The sequence below is a fragment of the Platichthys flesus genome, chromosome 19 (assembly GCF_949316205.1).
Source record: "Platichthys flesus chromosome 19, fPlaFle2.1, whole genome shotgun sequence".
In the NCBI taxonomy this organism is placed as follows: domain Eukaryota; kingdom Metazoa; phylum Chordata; class Actinopteri; order Pleuronectiformes; family Pleuronectidae; genus Platichthys; species Platichthys flesus.
In genome coordinates this window covers 12,313,624-12,334,317 of record NC_084963.1, presented here as the reverse complement: position 1 = coordinate 12,334,317, position 20,694 = coordinate 12,313,624, and the positions used below count along the sequence as shown (strand labels likewise).

Here is a 20,694-nt window from a genome sequence, read left to right as displayed (position 1 = left end):
TCATTGTTGACTTTTCTTTTACTCCACACAATTTCATATTTGGTGGTGAAAGACATCAAACTAAGAGAATGTATGGAATTTTCTGAATGAGTCTTGACATGTGTTGCAATAATTCCTGGAAACATGACATGTTCTAGTTTATAAAGATACCTGTATATACAATAGCATTTCATCGCATGAAACTACATTATTACTGATTTGTTTAAATTCACTGTACAAAACTTGGATGGTGTTTTATGTGTCGGAGTCTCCTTCGAAGTTGGGGTTGTTGAAAGCAGGCTGAAAAAAAAACAAGAACGACAAATTTGGGCACATCGTTCTCAACACTGAACCAATCCTTCTTGGCTGATCGATAACTCACCACATCAATGACGGTGACTTTGCGCGTTGGCAGGCTAATGGCGCTTAGTTTATAACCGCGCACCCTGAAGAGGTAGAACAGCCCTCCAGCTATCAAGATGAGCATCACCAAGGCTGCGATGACGGCACCGGCTATCACGCCTCCATCTGTACAGAGACACAGGCGTCGTACACCAGACAAGTCACATGATCAGCAAAGACGTACGATTTATCCTCGAGGGACCATGAGTGTCGGGTTTTGGGCAATGTATCCAAGAGTGACATTTTAGTGTGGATCAAAGAAGCAACGGAGAAACGTTTGCGATCCATCAGATTGGTTAAAACTCGAGTTATCAAAGCAGGCCAAAAGAAAACACACACATGTTAAGGAAGTTGGATTCAGCACTTTTTCACACTTACCGTTGACACCTGGACCATCGGTGGGGAAAATCGGATTCCCGCCATCATCTGTTGTGTAATCTGAAAGAGAGTGTTACAAGAATCTGTTTAGTTTTTCATCAAATCCCTGTAAAAAATCTTTTCTTTAATTTCCTCAGAGCCCTGAAAACAGAAATAAAACACAGAGCCTTTTATATTTCTTTAGAATATATAGATTTCCTTCTTCTCCTTACACTGGCGGTGGCGACACGCGAACCCTCTCTTCTGCAGGCAGTTGTTGTCGTTCCAGCGCCCGTCGCCATACATCTCCACGCAGTTCTCCTCGGCCACGTCCCCGGGGTGAAAGGCCATGTTGGGTTCACTGGGAGCCCAGTTCAGGAAGCCCAGAGACGTCTTATCTGTCCAGCCCCAGCCAACTGAAAAACCCAACACGCAAAGGTTCAGGCGTGTATTTGTCATTTATCAGCCATCAGTTATCGTCCATGTCGGAAAGACGAGGTATCGTGGTTCCTCTGTCCACGGCTGCACTCACAGTTGCGGTCCCTGGTGAGTCCGATCCAGATGTTGTGATGTTTGGTATAGTTGAGGTTCCTGATGAACTCCACCTCCGCTCGGCTGTGGATGGACGCCAGCTCTGCCCTGACTTCCTGGCAGTAGTGTCGGGCGTCCGGCCAGGAGAAGCCCGTCTGCTGGTTGTACACAAAGTAACAGTGGCGGCCATAGGGGATCCAGAAAGGCAGACACTTCCCATCACCAGGGACGGGAGTGGGTGGCGGGGTCTCTGAGGAAGTTACGTTCAATGAACCAGTTTTTATCAACAGTTCAAGCTTTAGACTGTGAATCAAAGCTCCGGATCCCTGTTACAGAACCAGCTGGGACGGAGAGGGAGGGAAAAGCGAAGGTGTGAGTTGTACCTGAGGAGATCTTGCAGATGTAAGGCTTGGCCTGGTCACACTTGGTGTCGTTCCAGGTCCCGTGGAACCCGCGTGACGCGTGCATGCTCACGCAGCCCTCGTCCTTAATGTTGCTCGGCTCTCCTGGGCCCCACTGGGTGAAAAACACGGGCCAGCCGTCTGTCCACGTGTACGAGCTGTCATCCTGCATCACAAGACAGTGGGAGCTTTGTTTCCCCCTGTGAAGTCGTTTTCCTAGTGAAACTTGATGGTATAACTTTGTAAATAACTAAGATAAGATAAATGCAGTACTTTAACTTCTGATTGTTATATTGTTTGTTAAGAACTGAGATTAGTTGAGCTTTTTAATAAATAAAAATAAGGATTTGAGGATATATTTGTTAGCAAGGACTCTCCGTTTTCAGGGGCTATAATTAGTTTTAAGTCTGTAGGTACTTCAGTCTGACTGTTGTGTATTTCCACCTTGCGCCTGAGTCCGATCCAGGCGTCGGCTCTGCCCTGCAGCACCACTCCCGCGACGAAGGCCTGGTCGTAGCTCATGTCGATGCTCGCCAGGTTCCCTCCCTGGTGCTCGCAGGCTTTCTGAGCCGCGTCCCAGGTCGCAGGCTCCTCCACCAGCTTGTAGCAGTTCTGATACCAGGAGACGTAGCCCACCGGGCAGGGGCTCTGGGTTGGGGGTGGAGGCGCGATGCTGCTGGCTGACGTGGAGCGAGATGGAGAAATATATATTTTAGTTCGGGCCTGAACCGGGATGATTTAGCTGCATCAATGATTTAAATTGGTTTTAGGTGGATGAATGACGACTGGGCTTGTTACTGACATTTCTGCCTGTAGCAGATGAAGCTGTGATTCTTGTGACAGGCGTCGTCGTTCCACTTGCCCGTCACCAGGGGGCCGTGACTCAATGCCACACAGTGTTCCTGTTCAGAGAGTTAAAAGCTGAAATGTAATATAGTTTGAACCTGCTTTGCTCCACTTATCATAGAAATAAAGCAGGTTATTAAAGAATCCTCACCGTTCCTCCTGCATTGTTGGGCTCCTTGTCTTTCCAGTTGGTGTAGAGCACTGGGCTGACCCCGTCGCTCCAGGTGTACTGGTTCTCTGCCAAGAGATCGGACAGGCCGATCCAGGTGGGGAGCTCCAGGTCCCTCAGGTAGCTGGACACAAAGTCTACAGGAGACGATTAAACTATTGAAACACTCTGAGCTGGACTCATTCATTCTTTGAGAGAGTACTTCCCTTCTGCGCTCACCATTCTCATACTGGTCATCAATAACCGCCAGCTCTCCGCCTTGGTCTTTGCACCAGCTCCGGGCGAAGGACCAGTTGCCTTTAAGATCATTTTTCTTCCCTTTGAACAGGAAGCACTTGTCCTTGAAACGCATCCAACCTGCGGAGAGCGAAGGGGGAAAGAAGCAACTTCCAGCTAACAACACATACGTCTTGACTCCTGTACACAAAAATTGTGTATGTGAGACAAATGATTTACATCTGCTCGTCACTGAGAGGTGGGCAATGAAGATTAAAGCTTAATGTACAGACTACGTCGTTTTATTTATAAAAAATATACAAAACAATATCCAACATCATCCCGAAGTGTTGCTGATTATTTATTTGAATTATTGATTATTGGATTTTATCCCATATTTTGTCTCAGTAGCAGCTGGGAACTGTAGTTTTTAGCAAACACTGATCAAACAGTAGTAGATTGTGTGTTTATTCGGAATCTGTTTTCTGCAGAGGATTAATACGTGACACACTGACGCTCTATGGCTCAGAGGGATGAACTGGATCAGGCCTTGATGAATCAGAGGATACATTAGTTAGTTAGTGGATATATTCTTTTCATGGTATTTACTGACAATAAGAATAGATTATATCAAGTATGCATATCTATACATATAATCTGTGTTGTTTTATTTATGAACTATATCAATTTGTGTGTTTTATGTCTCTATTTAAGATGTGTATGTTACCTTCAGGGCAGTTCCCCTCCCAGGGCTGTGTGGGTGGAGGAGGGGTGTGGTTGTCTCCGGGGAGCTTCTTGCAGACGTAACCTGCTGCGGCCCGACCACAGTTGGCATCGTTCCATCCACCTAAAAAAAAACAGAACTCAGTGTAAATACCCAGCGGGGGGGGGGGGGGTGTTAGGTAAACACGCACAGTTCATAAACAGATGACTTTCTGATTATTTAGGAAATTTCAGTACCTTGATGTCTGTTCATATAAGCACACTGCTCCTCCCCGTTGGCGTTGTTGGGCTCACCCGAGGCCCAGTGAGTGTACGTCACAGGGGAGTGGTCCATCCAGCTGTGAGGATAAAACACACACATCTTGGCATTGACCTTTTGTATCAACGACACAAAAATATACATGGTTTCTGGAGCAGATCTTGCTTTGTGGCTTATAATCATACAGTTTGACTTGAAAACCACCCCTTGAGGAAATGAATGTTAATAACAAAGGACTCTCGGCACTTTAACGTGACACAGTTCATCCAAATGTGTTGTGAGTCTAAATGACTTTTCATTATTCACTGTAGAGCATCTAAAGAATGTCTAACGTCACACCTTCATCACAGTCCACACGTTCAAATCTGAGCTGTATGATGCAGCAAAAAACTGCCCTCAGTACAGCAAAAACTTCTGCTAAGGCCCGAGAATCCATTCAAATTAAAACAAGTCTTAGAGGTAAGGCCACATTATCGTAGCAAATAGAGCTAGAAACCTGTAACAACCACCATCCTCGAACTGGGAAAACAGAGAGGCTGAAAAAACCTTCTCCTCAAAGGAAAACGTCCTATCCCACGATGTCAAAGTAAAAGGGAAAGAATTCCCTGAGCCACACCACATCCTTCCACTCAATGTTGTGGTATTAAATCCAGTAATTTTTGTGTAATCCTGCTCACTAACAGACAAAGAGCTGCAGATGAAAATAAAACCTCCTTTGACAGAGCAATTTTTTTTTGATTTTATCATTCCCTTTAAATTTGACCCAAACTAAATCCCGACCCTTTATACATACAGGTACTGTCCGTTCGCAATGCCGATCATCCTCAATCCGATCCAGGCTGCAGTGACACGCCCTGTCCCCACCTGGAAAAAGAACATGCAACATATTCAACATATCCAACATATTCTACTGTGCATTTGCTGTGTAGAGGTTGTGAAATCAATCCAATGAATACCATGGTGTTGACGAAGGCCTGTTCCTCTTTGCTGTGGATGGAGACGAGCGAGGCTTTCTCATGGTAGCAGCGCGTGATGGCCGTGTGGAAGTCCACCACGTCGGTGTCGTTGTAGTAGTAACAGATGTTGTTGTTCTTCCTCCAGCCAACGTTGGTTCCGCAGTCGGGGGCTGAGGGGTGAGGCGTGAGAAAGAAAGTGTGTTAGAATTATAATGTAAAATAGATCTGGCCTTATAAAAGCAGAAACATGACTTGGAGGGGAAGAGTTTACCTGGGAGTGGAGGGGGGGGCACGGGGGGCAGGATGGGGGTCCTTCCCTTAGTGATCATGCATATCCAGTCCTGGTGAGCGTCACAGTTGAGGTCGTTCCACCAGGAGGACGTCCCATTGGCGCTGCTCACCATCTCCACACAGTCCTCGCGGTCCTCGTGGTCGTTGGGTTCCCCGTGGCCCCAGTTGGTGTGGGACAGAGGTGAGCCGTCACTCCAAGTATGACCTAGAAAGCAGTCTCATTATTTGGATCCCCATAAGCCTCCACCGGGGTTCATCCTGTGCAACACGCATCCTACCCACCTCCCTCTGTGGGGTTGTGCTTGAGGCCGATCCACTTTGTGCTGCCTTTGCTGTACAGAGACAGGAACTCCTCCTGCTCCTGGTTGTGGATGCTGACCAGATCGGCCCCTCTGGACACGCAGTCCTCGTGTGCGGCTCCCCAGCTCTTCTTCAGGGACCAGTCCACATTGTGGAAGAGCTGAAAGCCAATAAATCAGTTATCATAAAGACATTTTTGGTTCTACGGTGTTTCATTTTCTGCCCGATTTACCTTGTAACAGTTCCTGAAGTGAGGCAGGCCCGTCCAGCCCTCAGCACAGCCCTGCGCGGGAGGAGGAGTCGGGGGTCTGGTGGGTGGGGTGATGTCCGGCCTGGGTCTCTCACAGATGAAGGCGAGCTTCTCAGAGCACTGCTTGTCATCCCAGAAACCACCAATCGGCCCGGTTGTCATAGCGACACAGGTCCCATCCCCGCTATCTACAGATGGGGTAAAAAAAAAAGGGAAAATCAGGGTTTTTCCCGCCGTGTCCCCCTTGTCCTGTTCTGGTCGGTGTTTGTTGTGTACCTGGCTGGTCTCTGTCCCAGTGAGTGAAGGACAGAGGGGAGCCGTTGTCCCAGATGTAGTCCACCCCTCCAGATGTGCCTCCGCGAGCCCGCAGGCCCAGCCACCACATCCCTGTTTTTCCCGACAACTCCACGGTGAAATGCGCCTGCTCATAACTACAAGGGAAGAGGAATTTGTCAGTGTGATAAAATCTCATAAACGAGACTGTATCAGCACTCATAATGGCCATTGCAAGAGTTTAAGTAGAAAAACGTAATTAAATAAGAAGGAATTATTGAATTAATTGAAGAGATGATGAAGGACAGGGGGTGCAGGTGAATACAAGTAAAACAGAAAGACTCGCGAGGTTGCCATGACCTTTGACCTCCAAATTCATGTCATCCTTGAGTCCTGGTGAATGCTTGTTTTCAAAAAAAATCTAAATTGACCAAATATGAAGAGATCTCTAGAGGTGTCCCTGAGATACAACGTTCACAAGAATGGGACGAGCGGACAAACTGTCGCCGGCTTGAAGGCATTATGCTTTTCAGGATGTCTGGGTCACGGATCTTCACAAACAACTTAAATAGCTAAACAATGAAGTCTTTCAAAACAACCGTTGCAGAATACTGGTGGTGGGAAAGACATCTCTCCTGTTTGAACTGGCTCTTTTCAGACTTACATGTCTCCGATGTGCAGCAGGAAGCCTTTCTGCTCCGTGCAGAAGACCTTAGCATCCGACCAGCTCTGGGGGGTCTCCTCCATCCAGTAGCAGGCGTAGCCGTAAGCATCCCACCCCTGATATACGCATTAGAGTCATGAGCTTATTACAGCCCCCCCAACCCGTGCACACAACCGACACCACAGCTATGAATAAGTATTGTGTAAATCAGTTTCTGTTTAAAAGGCATAAATAAAACACGTGGTACCTGAGGACATCCGTATTGGGTGGGTTTCACGGAGGGCAGGGGGTAATGGTCTTTGGGTGTTTTGCATATGTAGGTGTTGAGCTCTGAACAGGAGGCGTCGTTCCATCGTCCAGTCTGGAACAGAGAGAGAACAAAGGACTTGATTTTCACTGCAAAAAATGAATAATGCGGCGGAATTCTATGTGTAGTGTAAATCTCTCTCTCTCTCTCTCTCTCTCTCTCTCTCTCTCTCTCTCTCTCTCTCTCTCTCTCTCTCTCTCTCTCTCTCTCTCTCTCTCTCTCTCTCTCTCTCTCTCTCTCTCTCTCTCTCTCTCTCTCTCTCTCTCTCTCTCTCTCTCTCTCTCTCGGTCTCGTCTCACCTGGTGTAACATCTCAACACAGTTTTCGCTGAAGCCGCCGTGGTTGTTGGGTTCCCCCGGAGCCCAGTAGGTGAAGGTGACCATATGCATGTCCGACCAGGCGAACATACCCGTCAAGAACAGGTCGTTCAGACCGGTCCACACATCATTGGTAGCTTATGAAGGAAGAAATGGTAAATTATGGTTGACTTAAAGCACTTTTCTCATTGTATCTGCAAAGCGCTTTGCGTTACAGTCACATGACCGTCAGGGGCAATTTGAGGTTCGGTGTGTTGACCAGAGACTCTTGAGCATGCGAACTAGAGAAGAAGATGAACGGACACACTTTTAAGTAACCTTTTGTTAGAGTCATATTTTTTTTTAAGACAGACATGCCTTTGGTTTAAATAGATTTTTTTATTTTTTTTATTTGAACTGCTATATTTATTCATTTTAATTATTGTTTGGCCAGGCGTTGGCTGGGACTATATGACCTGTAATTGTGTATTTTTTCTTCGATACTTTCAGACATTTTGGAACCATTTTTGTCGATGCTTCCAACTCTTTGTTGATTCATAAATAATTCAAGTTTAAACTGTCCTTAAAACCTTCACTTCTACCTCCGTTCAACAGTCTCACATCCTACAACATCATCTTCACATCAAACCAGATTTCCTCTGTGGTTTTTCACCGTACCCATGTACATGTAACTCTCCAGCCAGGTCTGCTCAGTCATGGAGAGGATGGAGACGAGTTCAGCTCCCAGGCTCCTGCAGGTGTCGCGGGCATCGTGCCACGTCTTTCTGTCTTCGAATGGTTTGTAGCAGAAGTCCCCGAACTCATACCAGTCCGGCCCAGAGCACCTCAGCTCTGCAGAGGACAGAAGAGAAGGGAAAATATACAACACACAAAACCTTTAAGTTTTATTTAAACATATATAAATAGGGCCTGTTTAGAGGAAATACAAAACAACAATTCAAATGACTATAAATGCATGGAAAACTCACCCCCATCTGCAAATATGTACGATACAGCATAGTCTCCATCGTATCTTGAGAAAGTAAACTCATTAATGAAACCTCACTGGTCTGTTGCAATAAATTACCAAAAAATGAATTAAGGATGAAGCTCAAGTTTGAGCCTGGACTCGACTGGACTAGACGTACTGTCTGGAGGTGATGCCGTTCCTGGTGGAACCGGGGTAGAGGTCCTGGCCCGCAGCTTTCAACAAAGTGCATTCTCCACCAATTTCGTCTAGTATCACTCCAGCGTGGATCGCTGCTGCACAGATGTTTGAGTCCTGTTGCGTAGAATTTTGTGCTGGATTTAAACTCATCAAATCAACCAACACAGAAATTCTACTGCACTCATACACTGACACTTATGGTAAACGCATCCAAACCACCCAGAAAGGGGACGGCAAAGGAGTACTCGAAATTAGGGGAAGAACACATGTGGGCCTACGTCCGGTTTTCGAAAAAAACTGTTGACATGGAGCCGATAAAAAAATGCATCATTGAAAAAATGATTTCTTGCTTTGAAAAATCTCTTAATCTATACTGTAAAAATGTTTGCTCTTCAGTATATTTAAAGTCAGAGAGGTCCTGAACACAGGCATATCAGTCTCACTCTGAGGTTATTGAGCAAAGTGTTTTTATAGAACTTGGAAATATCCTGAAATGAACTGATTTGATTGTACACATGTTGGACTTTACTTTGAAAAATGTCTTAATCTATACAGTAAATATGTTCGATATTCAGTACATTGATATTTGAGAGGTCATGAACACAGGCATATCAGTCTCTCTCTGGAATTATTGAGCAAAGTGTTTTTACAGTACTTTGAAATATCCTGAAATGAGCTACTTGAAGCTAAAAATGTGTGACTTTTATTTTGTCAAATCTCTAAACTGATAGAGTCAAAATGCTATTCATAAAAATGACACGTGCGACGATATATACTTCTTGTGAATATAATCCAATCCATTTCTTTTTCAGTTATATATTTTGTATTTGCTCCATGTCAACAGTTTATTTTGAAAAAAACGCTTTGGATGCGTTTACCATAAATGTCAGTAAATGCGCGCAGTAGAATTTCTGTGTCGGCTGATTTGACCACAGGGACGCGAGTGTCGGCTGGCTTGAATCGCAGTAGAAAGTCACCTACCCCACGATACACAGAGGTGCCATAGACGCTGTAATATGCCTTGGCACAGCCCGCAGGACAGTGGACACTGACGTAGACATGAGATTTTTATAATCAATACAAATATCAAATAAATATCATTGTAACACAAACAGATTAGAAATGTCACATCAGTACATGTGTATAAATATTATTTCAGGTTCCACTTACGTCATTCGATCATTGGCAAGGTTGAAGTTGGGCTTTGTGACGCATGCAATCGCATCTGTTGGACCACAAAGCCTTTCAGTGTTTACATGTGAAAGCACAGGGCAGTATCACATATCGTTTTCACAATTTTGCTGGTAACAACAAGTGTCTCACATTCTGGGGTGCATCCCAGGACATCAAATCGAAGGCCCGCCTCTCCGCTAAAGTCCAGCGGGAGGATACGGACGTACTGGGCTACCAAAGGTGAACCCAGAAGCTGAGTGTCGGGGGTGTTTCTGTCTGTTGAACCTGGGAGAAACTAGAAAGAAGGGAAGTCCAGAATCACCACCTGTGTTCCTCCTTCACTGTTTGGCTGCTAAAGTAACACTGTGTATCTTTTAGTCAGCAACAGCGCCCTCTGCTGCCACACACGGTGAATCATTCTCCTGGGCTCTGTGTCAGAGCGATCAAGTGGTTTTCAATCCTATCCACAGCTTCCTGAATCAAAGAGCTGCTGCTGTGATAAAGACAGCAAATTCTGTGTAGAATTCTTCACATTTGAAAAGTTTCCTGGCTGAGTCAATTCAGATTTTCAATGACTTCTGAGCTGATCTACAGTTCAGCATCACTCTTGATTTCCTGGGCTTGATTCTGACTTACACTTCTTCCCTTCTCACATGAGATCGTACCCACTCAACAAAGTTACATGAAGCTAAGAAAGCGGGACAGGGTGAGGAGAGGGAATGAAAATGGCCCAGTTCTCTCAGTTCCAAGTCAGTGAAGCATCAGACTCATTTTGAAGCTGCCATCTTCAACCTCAGCCCCTGGCAAAACTCAAGACGGTGTTAGTCTCAGTTTACTCACCCGCCCGTCGCCTGTGTAATCAGTCCAGTTTGCTCCGTCCATACTGTGCTGGATCTTGAATTTAGTGAGCCAGTGGTCATTTTGAGGACAACCCTGGATCACTACCCCTGTCACCTTTCTGGTCTGGCCCAGGTCCACCTGGATCCAGCTGGAAGTTGCTGGAGAAATAACAGTTAATGTTAGATTGACTTGATGACACCAGTTTGTCCCATTTTCTGACTTAAGCTGAACTTCAACAGAAATAAAGAAGCTATTTGGTGCCAAAAAGCAAAACAGTACTTCACATGTGTACGTACGGTTTCCTGAAGGCATCCAGCAGGAGTTCCCATTCAAACGGGCTTTGTTGGGAGTGAAAGCCCCAGTGTAGGAGGAAGCAGAGAGCTGGGAGTCTGTGATGTTTCCATCCTCGACACCCAGGCCGTGAAGACACACTGGGAGCAGCCGGATCACAGCACGTTAGAGGATCTGACTGATGAAGGACAATCCCGATAGGACAAGAACACGAATGGGAGACTACCTTTTTGTTCACAGCTGTAGACGATCTCCATGTATTTGGAAACGGCCGGGCAGGGGTCCTCCTCCGTGTGGGCGTACACGAAGCAGAAGGGTCGGTTGTCACACGACTTCCTTACCATCGGGAGGACACCTTCCACTGTGCAGCTTTCTGCACAGATTGACGAGAACGTTTGGTGGAGCAAACAACAGCAGAGGGGAATCATCAGGATTTACATGAAGCAGTTAGTTACCAGTCAGGAGGCAATGACACACACTGACAGCTGGCCTTTTAATGGTCTCTTTAAACCTTTTGGGATTTTAGCTACTAACGTCTTATAGTTCTGTTGTTCGACTGCTCACCCGTCGTTCGTCACAATCTTCACACGCCCGCCCTTCCCACAACAAATCCAATTCAAAGTCAAAATCCCACCATGACCAGGCCCCCTTCTTCTCCCACCTCCTCTCACCTCCTCTCACCTCCACTCAGCATTTTCTGCCCCCTCCCTCTGGAACTCTCGCCCCAAAACAAATCAGAGACTGCACTTAACCGTCCGAGCCATGTGGATTTTACATTTATAGTGTTTTTCGCTTTTATCTGCTCTGTGTTCTCTGAACCTATGTGTAGTTCCTTTCGCTACAGCACCTGTTGATCCACCCAGATGTGGACAGATGTCATCACTCTTCCGTCCGTAGAAGGCGGACTGGATGTTGATGACACTTTCTTCTGGACAGTGGAGGACGGCGGAGGAGTCCTGGCACACCAGCGCTGTCATGAAACCTGTAGCAGCCAGACGTTACCCATCAAGTGAACTGTGAACCGAATATAACTGATCATAACCCATTTAATAGCAATAACAGTGAGGTATCATTACCATCGTGGGGTGGAGGAGGCTCGGGCAGGTTTCCTGACAGGAGAAACATCAGTATGGTTTTAACAAGATTTATCGATACTCTGTTTATTGTCTTAGTTTTCAATTTTGGACCAGTGGCAACATTGTTTGCCACACGTCTCACCTCTCCGCTTGCAGATGTATCCTCTGTTGTTCTCACAGTTGTCATCATTCCAGTAGCCACTGTTAATAACTATAGAAAGGCAGTCTTCCCCATAGTAGTCGTCTGGGTTACCTGTGAAAGAAGACAAAAAGGAGGAAGAGAATCTGAGTCTTCCTCACACCCCTCTCTCCATCTCCAACTCTTCTCAATCCCCCTTTCTCATCTGATAACAGAAGGGGAACGATTTTCATTGATTTCTCCAAGTGTCTGAATGAACTATCACAGATATTATGTGAGATATATTTGTGTTTGGTATGAACCTGCGCTCCAGCGAATGTATCTGAACGGAGAGCCGTCCATCCACTCCCAGCCGCTCTCAGTGATGGAGTCATGGCCGCCCATCCACAGTGAGATCCCTGTGGGACTCGTCTGGATCACCCCTGGGTAAGATAACAGAAATATATTAATGCAATCATTCAATCTATCCATCCATCTATCCATCTATCCATCTATCCATCTATATATCAATCTTTTATAACTCTATCTTTCTATCTATCACTCTATCTTTCTATCTATGTTACCTGTGATGTACACTTTTTGTTCATGAGCAACCCAAACCGGGTCTGATCATGAGATTAGATTTCCTGAAGAAACAATGACATTATAATAGGCTGTAATATTGAATGTTCTGTATTTAGATCCTCACCCACCTGATAAGTATAATAAGACATTACTGGACAGACACAATAAGTGTAGATATGTAATATGCACTATGTCAATGTATAAAAACAGGCTGAATTCAGAAAATAATAATAATTGGAATAGAGACGTGAGGAAGTGGCACCCTGTATGAAGGCTTGCTCGTAGGGATCAGTGATACTGATGAGGTCTCCTCCCTGGTTGACGCAGTCGGCTCGAGCCTCGGCCCACGTCCTCATGGACAGGTAGTTGAACAGGTAGCAGTAGTCGTTGAAAGGGTCCGACATCCAGGAACCACATTTATCATTCCATCCTGCAACAAATTTAGCAGACAGCTTTAAAATAGACACATCCAGATTAACACACACGTTTGAGCCGTCTCTGAAGAAGGCTGAGCTTTAACGATCAGTGTAGTATAAAGGTAACCTGGTCCAGATGTTGGGGGCTGGGGAGGAGGTCCTTGTCCCTTGGCTGTGAAGAGACAAGACAAAGATGAACTCCAAACTAGGATATGAATGCAACAAGAGGCCCAAGGATTGAGCATCAAGGGAGAAAGATGAGAGGATCAGACCTTTTTTGCAGATATATTCCTTGGTGGCAGAGCAGATGTCATCATTTAGTTTGCCAGCTTCAGCGTGAGTCATGCCTCTGAGGTGCACACAGTCCTCGTTATCCTCCGAGTTATCGGGCTGGTTGGATTCCCAAAGAAGGAAGTCCTGAGATCCAGAACAAAAATATATATTAAATGCTTTATCACAAGCAGCATCAGTCTTTGCCAAGGCCTTTTTGAACACAGACAATTGGACAGAACAGGCTCTCCGCAGGAAATCCACAGATTTGGATTTGCATTGCTCTACAAAATTAATTAGTGATTCATTTTTCCAAAAAGCTAATATTACTTCTGTCTTTATCACTCACTGTTGGAGTTCCATCGGTGTACACAAACTGGTTTTCAACATTGATGTCATTCAAACCGACCCAGGACTCTGCCGGCATGTGAGCTGCAAAAGAAGAAAAGAACAAGATCAGCAAGTTCATTTAAAGGAACAGTTTTTAGCTCCTTCAGTTTTTCTCTCCTCCATATGGACCATATTCTCTCTTTTGTAGCTCACCGGTCAGGAAGCTCAGTTCTTCCTGTGAGTGGAAGCTGGCCAGGTGACCCTGCTCTCTGCTGCAGTGGGCCTCAGCATCGTGCCAGTTCTTCACCATCTCAGTCTCGAAATGATAGCAGAAGTCCCCGTACAACAAGTGTCCAGGATCACAGTGGGAATCTGAAGCAAACAAATTAAAAGGTTATTGACAAACCTTTAACGAGACGGTGTGCCAAAAATTGTTTTATTCAGTCCGACTGACCAGGAGGTGAGGTTGGTTTCGTATTCTGTCCACCCGTCATCTCACAGACGTAACCCAAGCTCTTGAAGCAGTTGGTCGTTTCCCATTTGCCATCATAGTTTCCTGGAAGAGAACGTGGACTCAGCTGATGTGGACGTCAGAAGACGCCTCGGTGTCAGTTTAGAGCTGGAAGAGTGTGTGTCCTACCTGTGAAGATCTGTCCACAGTCCCAGACACCTGCAGTGTTTCTGGGCCAGCCGGGACCATAGTTCGAAAAAGTAACTGCGGATTTATCCACCCACCTGAAGTCTCCATCCTGGTCTTTATCTGGTAACGTCACAAACCAGAGGGGGAAAAGACATTGAAGGGGCGTGTTCACACATCACATTTACTGTGAAGATAACAACGCATCTTTTCTATGGTTTCATGGTGAGCATTAAAACATTCAGTGTGCAGAGAACCTGATAAACCGATCCAGATGTCAGGGATGTCCACTTGGTGAAAGTCTGGAAGTTTACCGTTTATGTAGAACTGTTCTTCTTGACTGCAAACGAGGAACGGGAAAAACATTTAACAGCAACTCACTATGTGATTCAGAGATTACAACCATGAAGATTGTGTCCTACGACTGTAGAGTGGATACATTGCAGTACAATGATACATTGAAACTGTTGCTTTAAATAAGCTTTCATTGGGTGATCTCCCCATGGCCTTGTCTAACTAATGTGGATATTTTGCAAAACAAACTTTTTCCTTTGCGTTTGGTCTCCTCCACATGACAACAGCGATATAAGTAAAAGACCATTTTCAAATCTCTACAACTGGCTGAGGAGATAAGTTCACATTGTTCTTCTCTGGTATTTGATGAATCAACTCCTTTATTGCCACCTACTGGACTGGCAGGCTTGGTTTGAGCGTTTGCAGTCAGTTTTGTGTTCCCGTCTCAATGGAGATATTTTATAACACAAGGATCGTGTTAATTTTGACTTATTTATTTATTCGCCACAACAAATTTAGGGATATTTAGGGTCTATAGATCCGCGCAATTCCCTGAGGATCAGTTGGAGACCAAAGTAGAGCGAAAAGTAGAATATTAAAACTGTTATCCATTGTGTTCTTCCTTACCTGTCTATAATCAGCAGGTGTGCCCCCATATCCGAGCACTTGGTGAGGGCGTCGTGCCAGGTGGTCAAGAGGTTGATGTTACTGACCAGCCAATAACAAGAGCCGGCGAAGCTCGACCAGCCATCGGGGCAGATGGCTGGAGGAGGAACACGACAGGAAAAAGATTATTTTACTTTGATCGTATCACCGGAGCTCGACGACTCTTATCTGTGTAGTTCTCAAACGAGCCAGCTTACTGTTCAGTGGTCGTTTACACATGTACGGACGCTCGTATCTGCACACATGTGACCGCCACTCCCCGAATCGATCCGACGCATCTTTGATTATGGCAGCACATGAGCCCGACTGTGTGTCACTGTCAGAGAACAGACCTGTTTAAAGCATGACTGCACAAATGGAAGGATGAACGGAAACGACAGGTGTGTGTGTTATACGTCACATCTTACACTGTAGGTTCACCGCCGGCCCAGTTTGTGTAAGCCTCTGTGTTAGCGTCACTCCAGGTGAACTGGCTGTTTCCCACTTCAACTTGACAGGACATCTTGTTGCATTTCTGAAGACACAAAGTGAATCTTCACACTGATTCATAGTCAATTTTAATGCAACGATACTGAAGGAATTCAGGGAGAAGAGAAAGTGAAGGTTCTTTCGCTGGTTTTCCTCTCACCAGTGTGGAGAACCCAATCCAGAGGTCAAACCGTGACTGGTCCAGTGTCCCTGTGACGTACTGCTCTTCGGCTGCGGAGGTGATGGACAGCAGGTCCCCTCCGTCCTGCACGCAGTCGAGTCTGGCTGCTGACCAGCTCTTCCTCGTGTCGGCCTTCAGCTTGTAGCAGTTGGAACCGTACGGCCTCCACCCGTTGGCCAGGTCACACTGTGGCCCAGGGTTGGCTGCGGGGGGGAAATATAGTGTGATTAATCCTGTCAGTGAGAGAGGTCTGAGTCTATCAGCTTTTCCTTTGGCGGGTTCGGTCAAAATCTAATTCAGCTTTTAAAAAAATGGTTTCATGTTTAAATGATTGAACATTTCAGACCTGAAACATAAGGTGAAGTTCAAAAAACAATCAAATGTCCTGATTGTTCCAAACAGGAAGTGTTTCAATCTATTACTGGCTTAGCTTTTTTGTTTTGTGATTTCATAGGAATGCAGAAAACCTAAACACAAGATGTATTTGGTAGAGTTTAAATGTACCCTATCGTATACTTTAATCAATCAATTATAAAAATTAAGGTTATTATATTTGCCACAAGCTGAAATTAGGTTCGAAAAGGTATATTTTTGTATAGTGAAGTTAAAGTTCTTAGTCAGCCTGCATGAGATTCAAGTTTGTACAAGTTTTTGTAGAAGAGGGTGAGAATACACAACGACAAAGAGGGAAAGGGTCTAAATCACTATGGATACTAGTGGGCGGACTTACGGTTGAGGTGCTTGCAGATGTATTTCCTCGCCACGCTGCAGTCTTCATCGTTCCATTGTCCAAAGCTGGACCCGACCACTTGACCACAGTCCTCGTCGTTCCAGTTGTCAGGCTGGCCTTGCCTCCAGTCTCTGAAACAGCAGAGAGGAAACCAAACTTATAATGTACTTTTGAGTTTCGTGTGACATGAGAGATTTAAGAGTGTTACTTACGATAGATACTCGATGAAAGGACTCCCATCGCTCCACTCCCACACGCCCTCTGACACTCGGTCATTCAGGCCAATCCAGAAGCTGTCTGTGCTGATTTGTGTTCTCACCCACAGCTAGAGAAAACACACCCGGCAATACATCAACCCAGTGTGAGAAATAACAACATGTGGGATGTCTGCGTGTGTGTGTGTGTGTGTGTGTCTGTGTCTGTGTGTAGCTCACCCTCTCATGAATGTCCTGAATGCTCATCAAGTTGCTGTTCTGCTCCAGACAAAATGCATTGGCGTCCAACCAGGACTTTGTGTCGGTTGAGAAGAAGTAGCATTTGCTCTCATACTCCCTCCAGCCCTGCTGACACTGACCACGGGCTGAACATACAACAAAAGCATGTTTTTGTTTTGTTTTTTATTACAAAAGAATTTAAAGTACAAAAGAACAGAGCAAAGTAATAATGTAAAGCAGCTCATGTTAAAATATATACAAATAATAAACGATATTAGATGACTCTTTGTGAATTATCCCCTTGTGGACGAATGTCGCGAATTCGTCCTCAAACCCCATTCCGGTCTTAATGCCGCCGAGGTGACGATTGTGCCTAATGGTGCAAATACTACACAGACCAAGGAAGGTATTGGAAGCACTCTGCCGCCATCTAGTGGTCGGAGTGGAAAATATATACAAGCCCCTTGGGACTGTGCAGCAAAGTTATTTTGAGGTATTAAGCTGTATTTGAAATACTGTGATGATGGAACAGCAATGATTGTACAGAAAAATATGTTGTTATTCAATTTCAAGCAAAAGCAGCATCAATCTACATACCAGAGACCGGAAAATGTGTTAAATTAAGGTTATGCCCCAGTATGCCTAATGTCGCTTATTTGCATCATATCTTAATTTCATATCTATTGTATATGATATATTGAAATTAACAATCTCCAATTAATTAAGCATCTGTATGACAGCCAAAAACATAAATAATATTTTTTTTATATAATTGGAAATTAATTCAGGCATTAAGGGGTTATGTTGAAGAAGAAACGAGTTATGTGTTTTATAAATGTCAACAGCAGCTTTCTGAGTAAAAGATAAACATATTGCCTTCGTTGTGATGTCTTAAGTTTATATTTCTGTCCAAGTGTTTGTTTGCTATTCAATGTTGTATCAATAACATATTTAAAAATGTTCATGTTAATCGAGGGGGGGGGGGTTACATCTAAACTGTCTGTTGATATAATAATAATATTTGGGCTTTTAAAAACCAACCACTAGTAGTAAATGCAGACTTGTGTTACAGACATGATGGGGTATTTTAATCAAAGAAAATCCAGGATGTGAGTAATCTGATTACTTCCGGTGGCTGATCAGTAAAACAAGAAGAAGCTGCTGATGTGTTATTTCTCAAGATGGTGAATGGCAAACCTCAGCACCGCACACAAATATTTGGGTAATGTTTGACTTTAACAACTTTACAGACACTATAGAGTCACATGTTTAGCACGAGAGAAGCTGCTCTGGTCGCCTTCTTCTCCACCTGCAATGATGAAGACTAGGAGGTCTGATACAAAATAAAGTGAGAGTTGTTTTTTAATTTGTTTAAACTATTTCACAATCTAAGATCTTCGGTGATACAAATGCGTCATCTCTATTTTCTGATAAGATGATTCATTTCTTTCAAATTTCACTCTAAGCGTTTTGCATTCGCTTGAAAAAAGTCTGTTTTTCTGAGATAAGTTTTCTTAAAAAAAAGAAAAAAAAATGAAGACCATGATAGAATGTGTATTTTGTTTCATTATTTTCAATTTAATACTTTTATCAAGTAAATCATCCTCTTGAAAAATAAACATCATACAGCTTAGGGACTTATACAATTTTTTTTGTTTTGATCGACTTGATTTATTAGTCAAATTAAGATTATTGCATATTTTTGGAGCCGAATCTTAGTTTTATAAATTGTTATCAAATCAAATAAAAAACTTCCACTTGCTGTAAAAGTGCAGCCATATACAGGGGACACAAAATAATAACCTTAGGGAAAGACTTTTTATTTATTTTCAAGTGAATGCAATACGGCTTTCATAGAAATTACTAATATTGTAGTACTTTTTTTATTTCTTTCCATCTTATATTGTGAAAAACACAACCCTCTTTTAATACTTTTATCAAGTAAATTATCATGTTGAAAAATAAACATCATATGTGTTTTTTTTTAATTGTGTTATTTAAAAATTGTGCAAACACAAACATCATACAGCTTAGGGACTTATACAATTTTTTTTTGTTTTGATCAACTTGATTTATTAGTCAAATTAAGATTATTGAATATTTTTGGAGCCGAATGTTAGTTTTATAAATTGTTAACAGATCAAATAAAAAACTTCCACTTGCTGTGAAAGTGCCGCCATATACAGAGGACACAAAATAATAACCTTAGGGAAATACTTTTTAGTTATTTTCAAGTGAATGCAATACGGCTTTCATAGAAATTACTAATATTTTATTACTTTTTTTAAAGTTTTTTTATCTTTTTTGATAATACCGCACTTAAAATCAAAGAAACAAAGAGACTCACCACAAATAAGAAGAGCAGCGAAGCAGAGCAGCTGCAAGAGGTGTCTTTGTCCCCCATCCATTTGCACTAGTTCTATATTCACCTCTCAAGGTGAGTTACTAAACATCCTAATAGAGTTAATGTGGTTTTTCTCCAAACTTCTCCCAGAGTCTGGCAATGTGTGTGTTTGTGTGTGTCTGTTTGTGTCTGTGATGTGTTCCAGCTGCCAGTCATCAGACTTCTGAGCATCTTCTCTTTGGTTTGTCTCTTTTCAGCATCTGACAAGGGTCCAAAGACTGAAAGCAGTAAAACACAGATGATAGACATTTTGACCTCTTGACTCATTTCCTACAACCTGCTGCCGTTTGTCACCAAATAAAAACATTAGTGCCTGAAAACAAAGTTGTTATTTTCATTCCACTGTCTGCAAGATTGAGGATAAAACCTTTGACAGTTACATATAAGAAGTGTGACATAATGTTTATATTTTAAGAACAATATGGCTAATTTGATCCTTTTTCATTGAAATGAGTGACTCTTTTCTTGTGTCTTACGAGTATTAATAGAACTTCTAAATAAATAAAAGGTAATTCCTTATGTTTACTAAATCACAACTGTTGATAATGAGTTGCGTGGTAAAGGCCAGAGAAGTGAAAAGACACATTACATGATGAAACCACAATGTCAGGGTATGTAAACAATATGAGGAACCGTGTGGATCTCAATGAAAAACTGACGAGTGTAAATCCCATCTGATACAGTGAAACCACAAAGTCCAGGAGTTTATAACAACCTCATGTCAGCTGTCAATAAAGTTCATACTGTGGAGCCTCTGCCTTAAACTGTTACTTTTTAACTCAGTTTAATTGGACGTTAGAAAACCATTATCATAAACTTAAAATCTCATTTATACAATTTGTTGTATTGATTGTATTGCTCAGCCGACATATCACTTTGACTTGAGGCTTTAAAATGTCTAATGGTAGAAAAGGTAGAATATTACGAATTGTCACAAGGAAGAGAAAGAAACGTCAAGATGACAACTAACACAAACTGTGTTTTAAGGCTGAATTTTCACAGATAAACGTCGAGGAGGACGTGTTTTCACTGCTGTTAGCTGGTCTTTGAGCAGGATTGTGCAAAAGCCACTGAAAGGATTTGGTACAAGCCCAAGAAGTACTTCTTCCCTTTTGGACTGGATTCATTTAAGATTGTAGATTTTAGATTGTAGAAGTTTCTTTTGCAGATCAGGTATAATGCTCCAGATTATGTGTATCAAAATAAGTTTTTCTGATCTGTGCTTGGCCTCAATATATGTACATGCAATATGTTGATAAAGCAGCTGATCAGCCCTAGCAGACGAATGCGCTCTCAGATGAGGCTCTAGTTTCATAAAGCTGCAGGAACTCGGCCGGCGAAGGTTTTTCAGTTTGTTCTCAGTTCCGACTGGAAGGAAACTGTGCCTGTTACT

General features: G+C 43.5%; 1 protein-coding gene across 1 annotated transcript; it reads right to left on the bottom strand.

Annotated features, from left to right (window-relative positions):
- On the bottom strand, positions 1-19,305 carry LOC133975351 (macrophage mannose receptor 1). Its single transcript, XM_062413282.1, has 50 exons — positions 19,245-19,305; positions 16,898-17,043; positions 16,676-16,788; positions 16,464-16,594; positions 15,713-15,936; positions 15,492-15,598; positions 15,282-15,400; positions 15,046-15,181; positions 14,382-14,464; positions 14,128-14,247; positions 13,942-14,043; positions 13,701-13,859; positions 13,507-13,589; positions 13,160-13,304; positions 13,015-13,059; positions 12,734-12,901; positions 12,210-12,329; positions 11,911-12,021; positions 11,769-11,801; positions 11,512-11,674; positions 10,919-11,061; positions 10,698-10,832; positions 10,402-10,559; positions 9,712-9,856; positions 9,559-9,613; positions 9,370-9,436; positions 8,369-8,502; positions 8,210-8,253; positions 7,899-8,072; positions 7,224-7,378; positions 6,865-6,978; positions 6,618-6,733; positions 5,957-6,111; positions 5,663-5,868; positions 5,413-5,590; positions 5,111-5,335; positions 4,840-5,009; positions 4,677-4,747; positions 3,862-3,962; positions 3,629-3,748; positions 2,905-3,042; positions 2,668-2,822; positions 2,473-2,572; positions 2,115-2,350; positions 1,653-1,836; positions 1,271-1,519; positions 972-1,154; positions 760-819; positions 362-507; positions 1-279 (listed from the first exon to the last, which is right to left on the bottom strand). Exons 1-50 carry the CDS (start codon positions 19,303-19,305, stop codon positions 235-237), a joined length of 6,531 nt encoding a protein of 2,176 aa, XP_062269266.1. The 3' UTR covers positions 1-234.
- Between the last annotated feature and the right edge of the window lie 1,389 nt (positions 19,306-20,694).